This window comes from Pseudogymnoascus verrucosus (assembly GCF_001662655.1).
Source record: "Pseudogymnoascus verrucosus strain UAMH 10579 unplaced genomic scaffold scaffold_55, whole genome shotgun sequence".
Lineage (NCBI taxonomy): Eukaryota > Fungi > Ascomycota > Leotiomycetes > Thelebolales > Thelebolaceae > Pseudogymnoascus > Pseudogymnoascus verrucosus.
The window spans coordinates 43,161-61,235 of NW_017263706.1; the positions used below are offsets into that span (position 1 = coordinate 43,161).

At 51.6% G+C, this 18,075-nt stretch overlaps 6 protein-coding genes across 6 annotated transcripts; 2 read left to right on the forward strand and 4 right to left on the reverse strand.

The window, feature by feature from the left end:
* Positions 1-263: 263 nt before the first annotated feature.
* Positions 264-4,132, reverse strand: VE01_08900 (uncharacterized protein). The gene is made up of 2 exons (XM_059464014.1): positions 4,038-4,132; positions 264-3,942 (listed from the first exon to the last, which is right to left on the reverse strand). Exons 1-2 carry the CDS (start codon positions 4,047-4,049, stop codon positions 367-369), a joined length of 3,588 nt encoding a protein of 1,195 aa, XP_059319362.1. The 5' UTR covers positions 4,050-4,132; the 3' UTR covers positions 264-366.
* A 1,121-nt stretch (positions 4,133-5,253) lies between these two features.
* PIL1 (Eisosome core component) lies at positions 5,254-6,873 on the forward strand. The gene is made up of 4 exons (XM_018278319.2): positions 5,254-5,588; positions 5,643-5,754; positions 5,808-5,991; positions 6,044-6,873. The coding sequence occupies exons 1-4, from the start codon at positions 5,449-5,451 to the stop codon at positions 6,676-6,678; spliced, it is 1,071 nt and encodes a 356-aa protein (XP_018126674.1). The 5' UTR covers positions 5,254-5,448; the 3' UTR covers positions 6,679-6,873.
* Positions 6,874-7,159: 286 nt separating this feature from the next.
* VE01_08902 (uncharacterized protein) lies at positions 7,160-7,607 on the reverse strand (the record flags this gene model as incomplete). The annotated part of the gene is made up of 2 exons (XM_018278320.1): positions 7,160-7,423; positions 7,491-7,607. 2 exons carry the CDS (start codon positions 7,605-7,607, stop codon positions 7,160-7,162), a joined length of 381 nt encoding a protein of 126 aa, XP_018126675.1.
* A 162-nt stretch (positions 7,608-7,769) lies between these two features.
* RAD2 (DNA repair protein) lies at positions 7,770-11,724 on the forward strand. Its single transcript, XM_018278321.2, has one exon. It carries the CDS (start codon positions 7,953-7,955, stop codon positions 11,640-11,642), a length of 3,690 nt encoding a protein of 1,229 aa, XP_018126676.1. The 5' UTR covers positions 7,770-7,952; the 3' UTR covers positions 11,643-11,724.
* On the reverse strand, positions 11,644-13,967 carry VE01_08904 (uncharacterized protein). Its single transcript, XM_018278322.2, has 3 exons — positions 13,591-13,967; positions 12,668-13,467; positions 11,644-12,598 (listed from the first exon to the last, which is right to left on the reverse strand). Exons 2-3 carry the CDS (start codon positions 13,270-13,272, stop codon positions 11,812-11,814), a joined length of 1,392 nt encoding a protein of 463 aa, XP_018126669.1. The 5' UTR covers positions 13,273-13,467; positions 13,591-13,967; the 3' UTR covers positions 11,644-11,811.
* A 182-nt stretch (positions 13,968-14,149) lies between these two features.
* VE01_08905 (uncharacterized protein) lies at positions 14,150-17,682 on the reverse strand. Its single transcript, XM_018278323.2, has 2 exons — positions 16,562-17,682; positions 14,150-16,501 (listed from the first exon to the last, which is right to left on the reverse strand). Exons 1-2 carry the CDS (start codon positions 16,691-16,693, stop codon positions 14,336-14,338), a joined length of 2,298 nt encoding a protein of 765 aa, XP_018126670.1. The 5' UTR covers positions 16,694-17,682; the 3' UTR covers positions 14,150-14,335.
* Positions 17,683-18,075: the final 393 nt, after the last annotated feature.

Below are 18,075 nucleotides of genomic sequence, written 5' to 3' on the forward strand. Positions count from 1 at the left end.
GGGGTACCTTGCTAGCGCGATCTCTGTGGCGGCTGCCGGGATTACTATGACCCGGAGTTGTGCATCATTTCTCACGTCTGTCGACAACCCATAAAACACCATCTAATCAACCAGTAGACTATCTGAGTTAATGGGAGTTGTATTTGTCTTGGGTACTCTGTGCAAGTTGAGACTATTCTTGTTGTTCCCCTTTTTTGGGGGGCGTTGTGGTGAAGTATATTGGAAATTTTATTATTTTATTTCGTTGATAAATATATCAATGGCCGAGAATTACATCTTGGAATATATACGAGCTACAGATAATATATCCATAATATCCATAATATTCTAACTATCTTCGTAGGCCCCCCCAAGAATATAATCATACTAAGCATCAAATACCTCCATCCCATTGCCATACACCAAGCAATGAATATGGCTGCAATGCCCACCAAAAATGGCCACTCCAGCAGCATCCGGAACATTGGTTGTAGTCGTCATATCACTGACTCCTGCCTCCTGCCATACCAACTCGCTGAGCTTGAATGCTCCATGTTCTTGTTCCACTACTGCCTTAAATTCCCAATTCTTCAGCTTTTGGTCTCCACCCACTGTGCAGAAGCGAAAGATTCCTGTTTGAGTTTCGGAATCATGTGAGTGAGAAACAAAGCCCAGCCCACTGACAGCAGCAGCGTGGGCTGATGGAACTGTTAGCTGCAATGCAAATTCATCGCCATTGAGATACGCCAGCGACACCGCATTATCGTCGCCTCCAGTAGCGATGATGAAGCCATCAGGTCCTATTGTGAGAGTATCAAATGACAAAATGGCCGACTGGTGAACCTTAATTCTCTTCGTCACGGAAAATTTCGCAACTTCATCTCCATCGTCATCGTTGTCCTCACCATCGTCGCCCAATGACCATAATGCAAGATGACCATCCGTCGAGGCTGTTAGAATGCTCGATCCGCTTTCAACCGATACCATCAGTTTTATCTGTGTTATACACGAAGAAGTGTATCTTCCCTCTCCGAACTTTTCGAAACCATCGGCTTTTGTATACCAATATCCCCTAATAGTGGAATCGGAGAAAGCTATCACAATCAAGTACATCGACTCGGTCTTTGCAATATTAACCTCGACGGGGTTACTCATAGCGTTAATATCGAAGCCCATAATCCGCAGGTCTCGATCCTCGCTCAGATCATCTAAGGTAGCTTCACAAACTGCCCCGAGCTCTTCCCCTAGTACGCGCGTAACCGCCCAGACATTGAACTCTTCACACCCTCCGCCACTGAACAAGTAGTGGGTTTTGTCTGAGGAAGGCGCCCACTGTAGGTGCTGAACTCCAGCACTGTGTTTTCGCAGGGTAACATGACATTGGAGTCTCTCGCCGAGAGCGTTGTCATGATCGTCATCGTAGTCCCATATTCTTATATTTGTATCCTCTGCTGCCGTAGCAATAAATTGTTGATCCGGAGATATGGCACAGGTTTTAATCTCTCGTCCATGGCCGCCCGGCTTCAAGACGTTGTGCGACGGATGGTACTGCTCATGTATGTGTAGTTTTGAGGCTTTGGTATATGCAAAGTAGGTACCGCTGTATTGAGGCAGAAGGGAGTAAACATAGCTTCTATGAGCCCCACCGCAGTCAACCCTGCATATTTCTCTTTGCTCCGTTTCATTCCAGACAATAAACGTTTTGCTCCGAAAGCCATGGACAATCAGTGATGTGCCACAGAATGATGCCCCTTCTATCATTGGCCCAAATGGAAGCGATGTCTGATGAATAAGTACCAACAGAGTCAAGGCTTCCTCATCATTGAGCGGGTTGACTAATGCAAGAAAAATAGCATAAGTTCCATCACGGGCTGTAACGATAAAGCGACCCGGCGTTTCGAAGGATTCTGGAACCCTTACAACAGAGGTTATTGCATCATGACACTTGAAACTCTCGTCAAGAGCAACAATCAGCTCATTTGCTCCGGCGTCCAAATTATAAACCGCGATTTTGCCGTTTCTCGATCCGAGTATGATCAAGTCACAGACCTCGCCTGCACTTGTCACTACAAAAGCAGGCGGTAAATGGATGGTTTGAACATCCACTTTCTCTAAAGAAGCGGGCCGGAGCGTAATAACACTAGCCTCCGAGCTCCCAAGGAGGGTTGCTAGGACTAGTAAGTTATCACTACTCGTCCTTGAAATATAAAACAGTCCCGCTACCTTGTGTTTCAAATCCGCTATTTGTTCTACGCCTCGAGATGGAGAATGCATATAAACTTTGCCATTCGCACCTGCCAATATGGCAATCCCGTGTTCTGGTATACCAGTAACAACCGAGTAAGATTTAAGGTCTGATTCAGATCCGACGGGGAGTGACAGTTCAGGCCAAGGGTTGGTGGGAGCGTCTGACTGGACGACAACCCTTCCAGAATTCGTTGTGAAGAGAACTTTATTTGGACCGACAAGTGCGTATTTGTTAAAAGAGTCCTTTGGGGCCGCAGGCGGCTTTTTCTTCTTCTTCTTTTTCTTGCTCTTTTCTGCATCTTCTGGACTTCCGTCTTTGGACTCCGTGATAACTGGAGCTTGTTCCACGACAGGCTCCTCAACTACAGCAGCTGGAGGTAGCGGTTCAACGAGATCATCTAGTGATTTGATCCAAGATCTCGGGTGCCTATGGCGTTCCGGTAACTCATCCGCGAGTGAACCATGAGCCATTTGTTCGGTTTCTTGGTCTGCCTGCTGCCCGCCAAGAAAAACATCGAACACCGAGACAGCTCCATCTGCACCGCCAGTGGCCAATCTGCTTTGTAGCTGCCCTGTAGCAAGCAAAGAAGACGACCATATATGTTTTCCAGTATGGTGTGAGAATTCTTGGATATGTGCAAGGGTGGCTTTGGGCTTCAATGTTATCTTTTCAAGCCCAAGAGCATCCTGAGTAGCATTGTCGCTAGACGCCTTTGACCACCCATCAAGGGCCCACTGTTGCACAGTAGAGTCTTCGCCGAAGGAGAGAACATTGACTGGGGTTGCCTTTTCTGACTCAGGTTCTTTGGGGGTGATAAATTTGACTTGCCAAATGCGAGAGGCATGCTCCCCCATTGCAGTAGCTATGCATAGCTTTTCAGAAAGCATACCCTGTGAGTCCGGAACGACTCCGCCAAAACCAGTATCCTTTAACATGCGTTTTGTTAATGGAGGATCTGTTGGGTTGCTATTTAACGGCGAGAGATCCCATAACCTGATGGTTCGGTCATCGCTACAACTAGCCAGTAGTCTGGTAAGTTGTCCGTCTGGCCCTCTTATCTCAGGGGAGATCTGGACCCCGAATATCGATCCTTCGTGGCCGGTGAAAGTGAAAAGTATCTCGCTACTTTCTGTGGAGTCCGAAATACTCATCTTCAAGGCAATAATTTCGATTTCTCCAAATACCGTGCCTGCTGCGACCATAATTGAAGACTCTGAACTCCAGACAATATTGGCAGAGTAGAGAATCGAGCGGGAGGGAGACGAGAGGCGCCGCACAGACAGTTGCTTTGAACCATCGAGTGGTAGAACATGTAGGGGAACGCTGTGGGCTGTAATAAAAATGCAACCCCCGGAAGCATCAAAGGGAGAAATGGCGCAGGCCAGCAGCCAGTCAGGGGCGACCTTCTCGTTGGAAACGAGTGAGCTCTTGTCACCTGATATGATGTTTTTCAAGTCAACATCGTCAAGCAAGGTAAATGAACGGCCTCCCCAGATTGCTATCAGGCCATCGCCAGATCCTTGGTCCCCCTGCGCGGCGATCCCGTGGACAGTTTGGGAGTTGAAGACTCTGCATTGTGCGATGAGCTTTGAGGATTTAACTTCATAAATCTTGAGAAAGGCACCCTCTCCAACCAAAAGCAACTCATTTTGCCCTATAATCTCAGCTTGGCGGTAATATGCGAGGGCTGTGATGGGCTCCAGCGAATACACATGCTGTAGAGATGTTAGCACACGACGTCCTAAATTCCATAGTGGGGCCACTCTTGTGAGCTTTATCCCAGTGTAAGACACCGGGTACTCTCACATACCTGAATAGCCATTTCTCACGAGAAGCAAACAATTTATTCTATTATCATATTGCTATGATAATATCGTATATAGTCGTGACCGCGAACGTGGTACGTGGATACTCGCTCACCTTTCGATAAACTTTGGGACGAGAAACACCCCACGATCTAATCTAATCTAATCTACAGTGGCTCCAGCAATCCCGTGATCCCACCCGAGAATTTAGCGATTCTAGTTATGACGTCAGAAGCGGGCGGTTATCAACAACGCTTCTTTTTCATGGGACTTGGCTTTGAGCCCTGTATATTTCCTGGCAGTCTAGTCCTAATCTACTTTCAAAGGGTCTATGATCTGACCAGGGATGCCGAAAAGATAGCTCTAGGGATAGGCTAGCAGTGGGCAGTCCGCATAGCCAAGTGCTGTGGTTAGTACCAAAGAAGTGCTACAGTATCATTGAGAAAAGACAAGCAACGGCAGACTGCCGGTTTGGAGATCAATGGACTAGTGTATGGCGGCTTGCAACTGCCGACAGCCCTACGGAGCACACTCACTGGGGTTGGGATGTCGGGGGGGGATCAAGCCGGCCTCCTTCGCAAGTGGGAAGGATTAAATCATAGCTGAGGGCAAAGGCTGGTTTTGACGCAATGGCTCCTGCCGAGTACTTTTGGTCATGTGTTTAATCATCGATCTTACTAGGCCATACTATGCCACCCTCCAGCGATTAGAGGACCGAGATACTGTTGTCTTGACATAAGTGAGAGACATTGGCACAAGTATGACATCGGGTGCGACACTCTGAGACTATATTCTGTGCTACTGGAGTAGTGTGCCCACTCAGCCGGCGCTTGATGCCTTGATATATTCAAGCCGGATCGATCTTGACCCGGGAGTATTCACCTCGATCACCTACCTACATTCTGCTGATTTTTTGATGCTGTTGATTTTTTTTAATTTTAATTTAACGTATTACTTATTATTTGCACGCCTTTAATTCTTAATTATCAACTATCAATTATCCATCCCAATTTTTAATAATTCGTCATATGTCTGGTTGCAGTGCCCATAAATCAACAAATAAACCCAAATAAACCGGCTACGTCGAGGCTTGGTTGTCGTGCGTAGCCCCCCAAAATTATATCCAATCACAACCTTCTATTTACTCAAAAGTGGAACCCTTCAAACCTTAAACACACAACTATGACGCAGTGGTCCCCCCCGTCACCCTTCTGCCTTCTTCTTGAGGGTTTAACCTGAAAGTCAGCTAATGTCACTCCACCCTTAATCCAATCCTCAGCCCAGACTCTCTTCTCTCCTTCTCTTTCTTTTTGAGATCTTGCTGCCTGTCTACTATCAATCGAACGACTGATCGATAATCTGTTTATAATAACCACACCCTCACTCACTGTCAACAAAACTTGTCAATAAACAACAATGCATCGTACATATTCCCTGCGGCAGTCTCGGGCTCCGACCGCGTCGCAGCTCCAGAACCCACCGCCTCCACCATCGACGACTAAGTCGGGGCGCATTTTTGGCCGGGGCGGCATTGGCCATGGATTGAGGAAGCATGCGTATGTTTGAACCCGTTGCGCAAACTTGAATGCGTAACTAATTCGTCTTGGCAGTGCTGGCTTCGGTAGCACCGAGCTGAGCAAGAAGCTCGCCCAGCTGGTGAAGATGGAGAAGAACGTTATGAGGAGCATGGAGCTCGTCGGCAGAGAGCGCATGGAAGTTGCTGTAAGCTTGCGACATCACATCAACTTGCTGTCGCCTTTACTGACATCACATAGCAACAATTGTCGATCTGGGGTGAGGGATGCGACGATGACGTATCCGATGTTACCGATAAGCTTGGTGTTCTGCTCTACGAAATGGGTGAGCTCGAGGACTCCTACGTTGACCAGTACGATCAATACCGTGTCACCATCAAGAGCATCCGCAACATTGAGTCGTCGGTGCAGCCCAGCAGAGACCGTAAGTTTTTTCCATTGCTTAATGCGCCTATTTCGGTACTAACTCAATGAAGGCAAGCAGAAGATCACAGACCAAATCGCGCAACTAAAATACAAGGAGCCTAACTCCCCCCGAATTGTTATCCTCGAACAGGAGCTTGTCCGCGCCGAGGCTGAGTCGCTCGTCGCCGAGGCCCAGCTCTCGAACATCACCCGTGAGAAGATCAAGGCAGCATTCAACTACCAATTCAATGCTCTCCGCGAGCACAGCGAGAAGCTCGCTACTATCGCAGGTTACGGAAAGCACCTATTGGAGCTGATTGACGACACCCCAGTCACCCCTGGCGAGACCAGAGCTGCATACGATGGTTACGAGGCCAGCAAGGCCATCATCCAAGACTGTGAGGATGCCCTCACCAACTGGGTCGACTCCAAGGCTGCTGTGAACGCAAAGCTATCCACCCGCGCACGCACCCTCTCCCAGCGCCGCCGAAACAACATCGCCCGCAACGCAGAGGGCCACGACCTTTCTGGTCAAGATAGCGCATACAAGGACCGCGAGTCTGGCCTGTGGGTCCCAGCTAGCGCGCACCAGGGCGTCGATGATTATGATGACGAGGAGGAGGAGGACAGGCACTCTGTGCAGGAGAGTGAGATTCTCAACGGAGAGAGCAGGGGTCGTCTGCACGAGACCTCGGTTGAAGTCTAATGCGCCGGGATTTGAATGGTCTTTCTTTGGTGTTTGACGAGTTGGGAGTTTTGCGGGAAACTTGATCCCGGAATCTCATTGCTTTTTTTTCTTTTTTTTCTACAACATGTGTTTCGCAATGACCCGATGTTAATAAAATAATATGTTGTTTATACTTTAGTTTGAATTTCTGAAAATGGTAGCCTTATGATTCATAACTTGTGTTTCTAAATCATAGGCCTGATGCAACCCACCGATCTCCTATAAGCCCAAGCTTGACCCTGGAGATTCAGTGCCCACTTATATCCGTAGGTTCCCGTTGCCAGGTGTCTATCGTCTGGGCTCTGGTAACGACATCCTGTACAGCGTTAGGGTTATATACCCTTCGCCTTATGCCCGTTTACTTCCATTCCCAATTCGTCGTAACGAACCGAATACTCCGTGCTATCCATAATCACGTAGTAAGAGTACATGTGAATCCCACAATAGCCAGAGCGGGGTGCTATGCGGCTTCCGACGTCGTTGTTATAGTAGTACCAGTCTGCGATTCAAGCATATTGCCAGACCACCTCGACCCTTTAGACTTCATCTGCGATGCGAATTGTTCGAGCTCGATCTTCGTGATATGCTCGCCCGGCACAACGACCAGACCCAGATAGCGGGATGTCATTTCCAACGTGACTGAGCCAGCGCCGGAAGCTTGTGGAAGGGAGGATTCTGAGGGTAGGCGGTATTCGTAGGTATGTGCGATGATGATGTTACGATCCTATCCCGTCAATGTTAGCTGCGGGGTGCCCGGAATGTGCTGTAGAGAAGAGGGGGGAAATGGCTACCGAATCTGTGCATTTGAACTCGCCGAGGAACATTCGCTTGTCTGTCGTTGTCACACGAAGGCTCTTGTTTAAAAGACCATTGAGGTAATCCTTTGCCTCGGCGTTTGTAGTCGCCATCTTGCTCAGACGTTGGTGGTATCAAAATTTTGGTTGTCCACCTCGGAGTGACAAGACGCTGATATCCATGAGCGATACCGATAACGATAAGCACGTTAAATACCTCACGTGACTTCGCGTTAAGTACGTCACGAAACCCCAATGACTCGTCGAGACGGCGAATGGATGCCTTCAGTAGTTAAATCTCGGGGCATCGACGACGAAACTGCTAACATGATGCCCGAAGTCTCCGTAAACTGCGTCAAGTCACTTTGCTGATATTTCAGCAAAGGCAACGTCCGGATCGACTCCTACGACACAAACCTCCTCACTGCCTTCGAGAGAAACCCGCCACCTTCATGAACGATGGGTGTGACCCAACTCTGGTCGGTGCTGCACCCCTGCGCCAGGCCCACGAAGCTGGAAGCTCTCAACCGCAAGCGCCTCGCGGTTGACGCGTCGATTTGGATATACCAGTTCCTAAAAGCCGTGCGCGACAAGGAGGGGAATGCGCTGCGCAACTCCCACGTCGTTGGCTTCTTCCGGCGCATCTGCAAGCTGCTGTATTTCGGCATCAAACCGGTGTTTGTCTTCGATGGCGGCGCGCCTGTGCTGAAACGCCAGACGATTCTGGGCCGGAAGAGACGGAGAGAGGGGAGACGCGATGATGCGACGAGGACGGCGGGGAAGCTGCTTGCGATGCAGATGCAGCGGGTGGCGGAAGAGGCGGAGGAGAAACGAAAACGTGAGATTGAGGTTAGAGGTCGTCCTACGGAAACTGTGGAGGACGAGGAGCTACCGGATGATCAGAACTTGGTCTATGTGGACGAGTTAGGCATGTCGAACCAGGAGAGGCAACAGAGTCGGAAGTTTGTGAAGAAGGATCAATACCATTTACCGGATTTGAATGGTGATATTTCAAATATGGGACAGCCGAATGATCCTCGGATTATGTCTGCAGAAGAGCTGGAGGAGTTCGCCAGGCAGCATAATAGCGGAGAGAACGTGGACTTGTATGACTTCAGCAAAATCGATTTTGACGGAGACTTTTTCAAGTGTTTGCCGCCTGCTGACAGATACAATATCCTTAATGCTGCCAGGTTGAGATCTAGGCTCAGAATGGGGTTGAGCAAAGAGCAACTTGAAGAGATGTTTCCGGACAGGATGGCATTCTCGAAATTTCAAGTCGACAGAGTGAGGGAACGAAATGAATTAACGCAGCGATTGATGAACTTGAATGGGATGAACGCCGAAGAGGCCATGTTCGGCGTGGGCAATGGTAGGATTGCTGGCGAAAGAGGACGAGAATACATGCTTGTAAAGAATGACGGAGTAGAAGGAGGATGGGCATTGGGTGTTGTTAGCAAGGATAGAGACCAAGGGGAACGAAACAAGCCGATAGACGTTGATGCTTTGCATGAACGAAAACAGGTTAAACCGACAGACGAAGAGCTCGAGGATGACGATGAGTTCGAAGATGTCCCCGTCGAAGGACTCAATCGGCTTCCCACGGAGCAAGCGCGATTCCAGAGACAAATGGACCAGGTTAGGGCGCTCCAACAAGCTGACGAGGACGCTGCGCAAAAGGTTCGAGCTCCGACAAACTCTCTTTTTGTAGAACAAGACGGGGCCGAAGACTTATTCGAAGAGAGCGAGCAAGTCGACGAAGAAGAAGAGCTGAATCGTGCGATTGCGATGTCGTTGCAGAAAAGCTTTGCGGCCGAGGAATCTGAAGAGGAAGCCGATTTTGAAGATGTTCAGATGCCCTCATATGAGCAGAAGTCTGCTAAAGACCACCGGCCACTTCAAAAGAGTAGTGGGAATGGGTTGATACATATTGTCAATAATAGGGCCAATGCTGCGGTGCCAAAACGCATGGCTGCCGAGAGCAGCGACGAGGAAGAGAACCTACAAGATATTCTTGCTCGAGCGAGGAAGCAGAAGGCTGTTGCTAAGCAAATGGCTCCATCGGTGCCTACCTCCTCGCTGGGCGCTGCTGGAAATCCGTTCGGGGGGGCTCTACCATTTGAGAAACTCGATTTGAAGAAATCCATATTCAGTGGATATGCCAAGGCCCGCCCAAACCAGGCCAAAAGTACGGAAAAGGAAAAGGACAATGAAGATTTGGCTGGGGGATTTGAGCGTGAGGGTAGCGTCGAAAAGGCAAGACCTCTTCCACCGTGGCTGGCCAGTACCGGGGATATTCGATCAGATGTCAAAGAGCAGATGGCCAAAGATCAGCGAGTGAATGCTGCAGATTACGAGAGGCGTTTGGAGGAGGAGAAAATGTATAGGCGTGATCATGGCGTCATTGAGATCGAGTCTTCAGATGAAGGCAGTGACGTTGAGATCGTCGAAGCGCCTGCACCGAAGGTTGCTGCTACCGATGGAAGGTTATCACCCTCCAGCAAAGAGAAATCCGTGCAAGGTTCTATTACCAGCATAAGTAATAGGCCAGTTGATATATCGCAACAACATGCCGAAAAAAGCACCCCACCCATGCTGGAAGAGAGAGTCCACGAGACAAACCTGCCTTCAGAAGAGGAGCCCGTTGAATGGTCAGAAAGTGACCGAGACGAGCCTTCAGTAAAACAACGGCAAAGTGAGAGTTCTGGATTGCCCAGGGAAGTTTTACCATCGAAGGCAGCGGCCAATGAAAAAAGCCCCTCTCCTACATTTAAGGATGTCGAAATACATGAACCAACAACAGCAGCGGCGCCTCCCACTGTCCAAGGGCAAGAAGATATCTTTACCGCAGAGAATGACGACGCTTTTGACCAACAGGCTGCTCATACAATTTCTGATGATGAGTTTGGCGACTTCAGCGACCCTGAAGACGAGGAATTACTTGCACATCTTGCACTCGAAGCAGAAGAACACGCACGTTTTGCTAGTAGCCTCAACAACAAGGCTCCAGAGGTAAACCAGGAAGACTATGAGCGAGAGCTCAGACAGCTTCGCAACCAGCAAAAGAAAGACCGTCGTGATGCAGACGAGGTATCCCATATCATGGTCACAGAATGCCAAGCGCTTCTCCGTCTATTCGGCCTGCCATACATCACAGCCCCCATGGAAGCCGAAGCCCAATGTGCCGAGCTCGTCACACTCGGCCTGGTTGACGGAATCATCACCGACGATTCGGATGTCTTCCTCTTCGGCGGCACACGCGTCTACAAAAACATGTTCAACAGCAACAAATTCGTCGAATGCTACCTCGCCTCCGACCTCGAAAAAGAGCTCTCGCTACCCCGCGACAAACTCATCGAATTCGCACACCTTCTAGGCAGCGATTACACCGAAGGCCTTCCTGGCATCGGTCCCGTCACAGCTCTAGAAATCATCTCCGAATTCCCCTCATCTGATGGCCTGCAAGAGTTCAAAGATTGGTGGTACGATGTGCAGCACAATCAGCGCCCTAAGGAAGCAGATAGCACCTCATCCTTCCGTAGAAAATTCCGGAAATCCCAAGCCTCAAAGCTCTTCCTCCCCCCCGCCTTCCCGAGCAAAGCAGTCACAGAAGCATACCTCCACGCGGACGTAGACAGCACCCCCGACCCCTTCCAATGGGGCGTCCCGGATCTAGATAACCTGCGCTCCTTCCTCATGGCCACGATAGGCTGGACACCCGAGCGCACGGATGAAGTCCTCGTCCCCGTCATCCAAGACATGAATCGTCGCGAAGCGGAAGGGACACAGGCGAATATCACGCGGTACTTTGATGGTGCCGTTGGGGCGGGCGCGAGGAGTGGTGCGGTGGGTGCGAATAGGGGGAAGGGGAGTAAGAGGATGAGTGCTGCGGTGAGGAAGTTGAAGGCGACGAGTGGGGGTGGGGGGTTGGATAGGACGTTTGCGGATGAGGCGGCGGAGTGGGCGAGGAAGAATGAGTTGAGTGAGGCGGCGCAGGTGGCGAAGCAGGGGAAGAAGAAGACGAGGAAGAGGGGGGTGAGGGAGGAGGAGGAGGGGGAGGCGGATGATGAGGGTGTGGATGGTGTAGAGGAGTCTGCTGGTGCTGAGGGGCAGACGAAGAGCAAGAGGGCGAAAAGGGGGAAGGCCTAGGCTGCCGGGGTAGTTTTTATATTTGTAGACATATATGAGAGATTGGCAGTAGACCACAATAATACCCACAGCCTTGGGAGCTGTAAATGATTTTATAAGCCTTCGCAATTTTCCAATACTTTACCCATGCCATCCATAAAAATCTAATCTAAAGCGCCCGTCTACCCTTCTAAACTATAATATCTAGTACCTCCCCCCCATTCGCAACCTTCTCAACCCTCATCCACCCCCCACTCTCCACCCGCACAATAAGCCCATCAACACAAACCCTCAACCACTTCCCCTCATTCCCCTCCACCGCCGCCTCTTTGAAATCAATTTTCAGCGCCTCAACCTCTTCATATCCCACCAATCCATCGTTTCTATTCACATGCTTCCCGCCGCTGTATGCGTCTGTCATGACGCTCATAATCTCGTCGCCGGACCCGGAATCGAAGTGAACTACCCTCATCACCTCATCCAGCGGTGTTGTGTGTGGCGATATCGTAAACGTCTTCTCGAGATTCGAAACGAGGGCGCAGAGGATATACGCATGCGTCTCCCTCTCCACCACCCTCTCCTTCCCCCCAGACGTAATCGTCAACCCCGCCTTATACCGATGCGGCTTCCCCAACAACTCCTGCGCCACAATCCCAAACCTCTTATCCCCATGCTTCCGCAACTCAGCGGTATCGGAATCGGCGACGAGGGTAGAATGGAAACCATACGACGCGACTATACACCCGTGGAGTGTGTTATTAGGGAGAGGCGTAGCGATGCGTCCTTCGCTCGTGAGGAGGGATGCAGAGGAGAAGGTGGCGCGGAAGTGGGGGAGCGGGCGCGAAGAGGGGAGGAGGAGGGTGGTGAGGGCGTGGTAGAGGGGGGAGGATGGGGGGGTGGGGAGGCGATGGGTCGAGTGGAAGAGGGCGTTGCCGGTGCCGAAGGGGAAGAGTGCTATGGATGGGCGGGCGTATGTGCTGGTGTTGCGTTAGCTGGTGTTTTCTTATTAGAGGTGGGAGGGGGGAGGGGGGAAGGGGGTGTAGTACCTAGAAACCTCAGCGCCTACAAGTCCATTCAACAGCTCCACTACCCCTCCATCTCCACTCAGTAGGATAACAGTTTGTCGCACCCCCCTCCCCGCCTTCTCACGCAGTGTCCCCCCCGCGAGTTCCGTGATCGTCTCACTCGATGTGGTGTGTACGACTTGATAGCCATCTTCGCCCAGTCCCAACACTTTCAGCGCAGGCGCGAGGACGGATTCGAAGAACGCTGCCGCTTTTCCTGTACCGGATTTGGAAGAGATGACGACGTGAATGTCTTCTGCTGGGAGGGAGAGGTGGGGAGTAGGCGAGCTGAGAAGGTGCTTGGAGATGAATGCCTCTGGTGCGCCGAGGAGGGTTGTCTGGTGTAGTTGGACGTCTGGGACGGGGAGGGCGGTGTTTTCTGGCGTGGAGACGGTGGGGATGGTGTAGACTGTGTGTGCTGGAGGGGTAGTCGATGTGGGGATGATGGCTAGAATATCGCTTTCGAGGATGGAGCCTTTATCCTCGCCGTTGCTGACGGTGCCTGGCGCCTTTATCCATGTGAGAGCGTTATTTTCATAACTGAACCCCACGGGTTCACCGTTGACGGCAGCTTCAGAGGTAGACATGGCTATGACAAGGAAAGGAGGATTTGATATATATCAAAGCTTGGAAGACAACAGATAGTGAACGAAGGGGTCTACCCCTCCGCCTAAAACTGTCAGTCGCTGTGTTGATAAGCACACAAATTAGGTTACTGTAAGCAGCGTCGCATAGAAATAATTGCGCAATCAGGTGCGACCCCGCGGTCCGTCCCCTGGTTCCTGGTCCCGCCGATTAGATGACGGACTGATAAGATAAGATATCCCCCTCCTCCTATCCACCAGGGTTCTACACTCATAACATCCTACATTTTTATCATTTACTTTTGAAGGAAAAAAACGTACATAAAAGGAAGAAGATTCCGCACACTATCCACTATGCCTCATACATGAACCAGTAATCAGGCCGAAAGAGTGGGAATGGGAACCACAACTTCCCGCCACACCGAAAGAACTATTGGGACTAAGTCCATGCTTTGGACTGTCTGGGACCCTACCATCTCTGACGAGTAGATGGCTGCGGTGGCGGGGATCAACGATGACGGAAACTGTATGACGAGAAGTTTTTCTTGACAAGAAAAGCACGCGGTGACGGGAACAGAGCAGCAGCAGGAGAGAACCATTCCAGTCCCATCCATCTCCCACCAGTACGGGCAGCAGGATACGGGTATGCGATGAACCGCACTGCATCCGGACTGCTCTTCTGTATGTGCCTCTCTGTCTTATTGCATGATGATGATCATGGAAACCCTCGGTGGTTGGCCGCTTCGGCTTCCTTTTACGTTCGGTGTCGACGAGTATGGGTAGAGTCATACGAATCCCCCTCCCTAGTCTTACTCACAATCAGCGGCGCAGCAGCAGTGTAGTTAGTATAAGCAAAAGCGATATATTATTCTATATGCTCTAGATCTCCCCATTATCCCCAGTCTATCCCAGACATCCCGTCCCACATACAGCCATAATGCTAGCTACATACAAGTATTTCCTCTTGTCCCATATAGCACAAATTGATATAATATAATCCCACCCAATGCAACCCAAAACGCCACGCTCAACACATTTTAAACAAACCCACCCAAAAACCCCAACCCTAAATCTGCAACACCAACCCACTTACCAGCGCCAACCCCCCCAAAACCCCCCAGCTCACCACCGCCCTCGCCACCCCAGCGCCCTCCTTCGCCCCCGTCGCAGCTGTATCGCCCTTCCCACTCCCCGCAGCCGCCAGCCCCAACTCCTCACTCGTATCCCCCCCCTCCTTCCCATCCGCGCCCACCACCGCATCAGGACTCGAGACCTTCTTCCCCACCGACTTCGTCTCCCCAATAGGTTCCCCATCCGAATAACTCCCCTGCACACAAGCCTGCCCCGACCCGCCCCCAATGCCCCACGCGAGCTGCGCGACCGTCTCCCAGACATTCGTCACGTTCGCCAGCATGGCGGGGGTATAGAACATGCGGCAGTTCGCGGATTCGTTGAGGAACTGCATTGGTGTGTCGCTGCCGGGGTGGTAGCCGCTGCGGAAGTTGACGGTGGGGGGTTGGGACATGGCGATGGGGAATTTTCCGGGGAGGTAGGGAAGCCATTTCTTCTTCTGCTCTGTGGTGCCGAAATCAGCGAGGGTGGCAGCAACGGAGGATTCGATGGCGGCGAAGGGTTCCACGAGGACGCCCTTCGTCCCACCCACAGCCTGCATAGGCCCGAATGCTGGACGGCCGCCGAGGACGACGGAGCGGACACCGCCGAGGCGGCGCATGAGGTCGCTGAATACGGCGCAGGTGGAGGCGCAGTAGCCGTCGTGGAGGAGGATGATATCTTCCGCGGCGTAAGGCTGCGCGGGGACGTCGGCGAGCGGGCCGTAGCCGCTGACGGACTCGATAGTGTCGCCTTGGTAGAGGTAGGGGTTGGAGAAGTTGTAGCGCATGATTTGGGTGTAAGGAGCGCTGTTGATGACGACGGGGCCCTTCATATCGGCCCAGGAGGCGAAGGCGAGCTCGTCGGCATCGACGGAGTTGGTGTAGTGAATGGGGGAGAGGTACATGTCGGCGGGGGTGAGGCCGTTGTTGTCGAAGGAGCCGGTGGCTGCGTCGTTGAGGGTGATGGTGCCGAAGGCTGTGCCGATTATGTCCAGGGCCGTGGAGTAGCGCATGCGTGCGCCGATGTCGGGTTCTTTGGAGGGGAAGAATTGCTTAAAGGTGTCGTAGCCGAGGAAGAGGGAGCCGCCGCCGTTGGAGGAGACGTCGATGACCATCTTGGTGCGGCCTTTAGATTTGGCGTATTTGAGGAATTTCTGGATCAGGGCTTGGAACTCGACGGAGTCGCCGGAGGCGACGGGGTCGAAGGTGTTCATGCTGAGCACGGCGACTTGGTTGAGGCCAAAGCCGCCGAGGAAGAAGGCGCCGAGCTCGACCTCCTTCTCTGCGTGCTGGATGACGGGTTGGGGGTAGTTTGGCGGGACGAGACGCTTCTCGACATATCTCTTCTTGAGGGACCTCGAGGATGTCGAGGAAGTTGAAGAAGTTGAAGAAGTGGAGGCGGTCTTGGGGGCAACGAAGGTACTGTAGAAGCTCTTTCCGTCAATGACCTGGGACCATTCCTCCTTGAGAGCCTTTGGGATAGCGGCGTAGCACTGGATGGTCTTGGCTTTGCCATTGGCCATAGTAGCAGTGAAGTTAGACCCAGGGTAGAACCAGGGCATGACGAAGGATCCAACTGAGTCAGACTGTTGGCGCGCAAAGAGAACGTTCCAGCGGGCATCTGCGTCGTGGAAGAGCTGATGTTTGGATTCCTTTGTGAGGTAGTCTACAACAGTCTGTCCATCGATGGACACAATTGGAGACGCATCTGGGTTGGTGAGGTCGGTGGCAAAGTAAACCTGCGGCAATGACTTCCCATCAGCGGAAACAGAGATCAACGAGCCCTCGTACGCGCCATTGACAGTACCACCCCGGTACCAATCCAAGGAGCTGTAAAATGTGTTGCCCAGGAAGGTGTAGTGACCATCAAAAGACAGGCCCGTGATGAGGGCCATCTGCTCCTCAAACTGGTATTGGTTCGTATACTTTCCCGCCTTGATATCGACGATCAACTGGTCGAGCAAGCCTATGATATCGACGGGCGCATTTGCGTAGCCCTTCCCGGGGTTCTTGATATCGCCGAGGGTTGAGTGGAACTCGCTGAGCTTCTGGAAGTTCTGGACAGTCGCTACGCCGACATCTGCATCGAAGGGGACGGAGGATAGACATGCCAATCCGGTCTGCGGGGAGACGGGAGTCAGCAGGCACTTCGGGGGACTTGGGATGGGAGGGACACATACTGCTGCTGGGATAGCATCGCCGCGAAGGTAGAGGTTCCTAACAATAGCACATGGCTCTGTGCCGACTGAAGCAGCCGCCACGAGAGAGGCCGCCGATGCCAGGACGGCCGCAATGGCAGCGCGTCGCGCCATGGCGGGGGGTTCGGAGAAAAAAAGAGGGGGGAAACGCAAGACCGAGGCGGAACAAGGAGCGTGAAAGGGAAAAGGGACTACTAGAGAACACAAAATAAGAGGCACGCAAAGACGCAAGACGCAGAAAGAGCGAAGAAACGACGAGTTCGACGAAGATATATATGAAGTACAGTAACTAAGAGAGAGAGAGAGAGAGACAGAGTGGAGCGCACGCCCTACCTCTCCAACCTCACCACCGTGTTTCCGAAATGCGCCTAGCCTCTCCTCGTTGGCTGGAGCTGGATGAGCGGCAGACAGAGGCTGAAGAAAGGGAGGAACAACGCCCCATTGCTTGGCAAGGTCGAGGTGTTGTGCGTGTTATGTGTGTTGTGCGCTTTGTATGGAGTGGGCAGAATAGCCGGTCTTACTTTTTGCTGGGCGGCGCGTCGTGCATCCTCATCTCCACTGGGGTCTGTGAGCTGGGGACAACAACAGGGCAGCTGCCAACAACCGCGCGCGGTACAGGAGGCGCCAAGGTGGAGAAGAGGGGCCGTAACAATCCAGATGTCCACAGTGGTTTGAGGCGGATGCGGCGGAACTGCGGAACTGCGGAACGATGCTGTGGCACTTGTAGTAGAGTTGAAAGGACTGTGCTCGCAAAGGCGCAGTGGCCAATTGTATGGGGACTCTGGTAAGGGTCAGTGTTGTTTGTTAGTAGAGGGCTGTAAGGGCTGTAAGGGCCAAGGGACCAAGACCCGTCGGAAACAGGGTGTAATGTTACTTGACTTGCCCTGGATCAAGGCGGATCAGGGCGGTTCAGGCGGGCTTTCCGGTGTTCCTGCAGCGGTGTTTGGACGGTTTCGGAGGAGTTTGTAAGGAGTTGGTTAGGTTGGGCTGAAAATAACTGTGCATGCATACAATGGATAACTCTGCTGTGCGTCTACTGTAGTCCCAGTACTCGTACATGCGGAGATGGCATTCAGGGTTCTCTATGGAAGGCTGGATAGCATCATCCCTTGTTGACTTTACATGACAAGACATGTACCCTGCAGGGTGTTTTAGGGTGTTTTAGTATGGCGGCTAGGGCGAAGGGATTATGGTAAGAACTGTAAGTTAGAGAGAATACTCTAACTTTCTTTACTCTAACTTTATCTAATCCTGTTCCTTTAATCCTGCTCCTAGACACCCTATGGCCATACATAGAAGGAGGAACGGCGTAGAGTAAGGTTACTTATTCTCCTGTCAGCCTCTACCACACTGTATCACACATAGAATAGTCCTCATATTGTTAAATCTGACCGTACTGACTATACGGACTATACTGATCTACCGACCATACTGGTAATACTAACCATACGGATTATACTAACTGACTCTATGATCTCGGGTACACCTAGTCATAT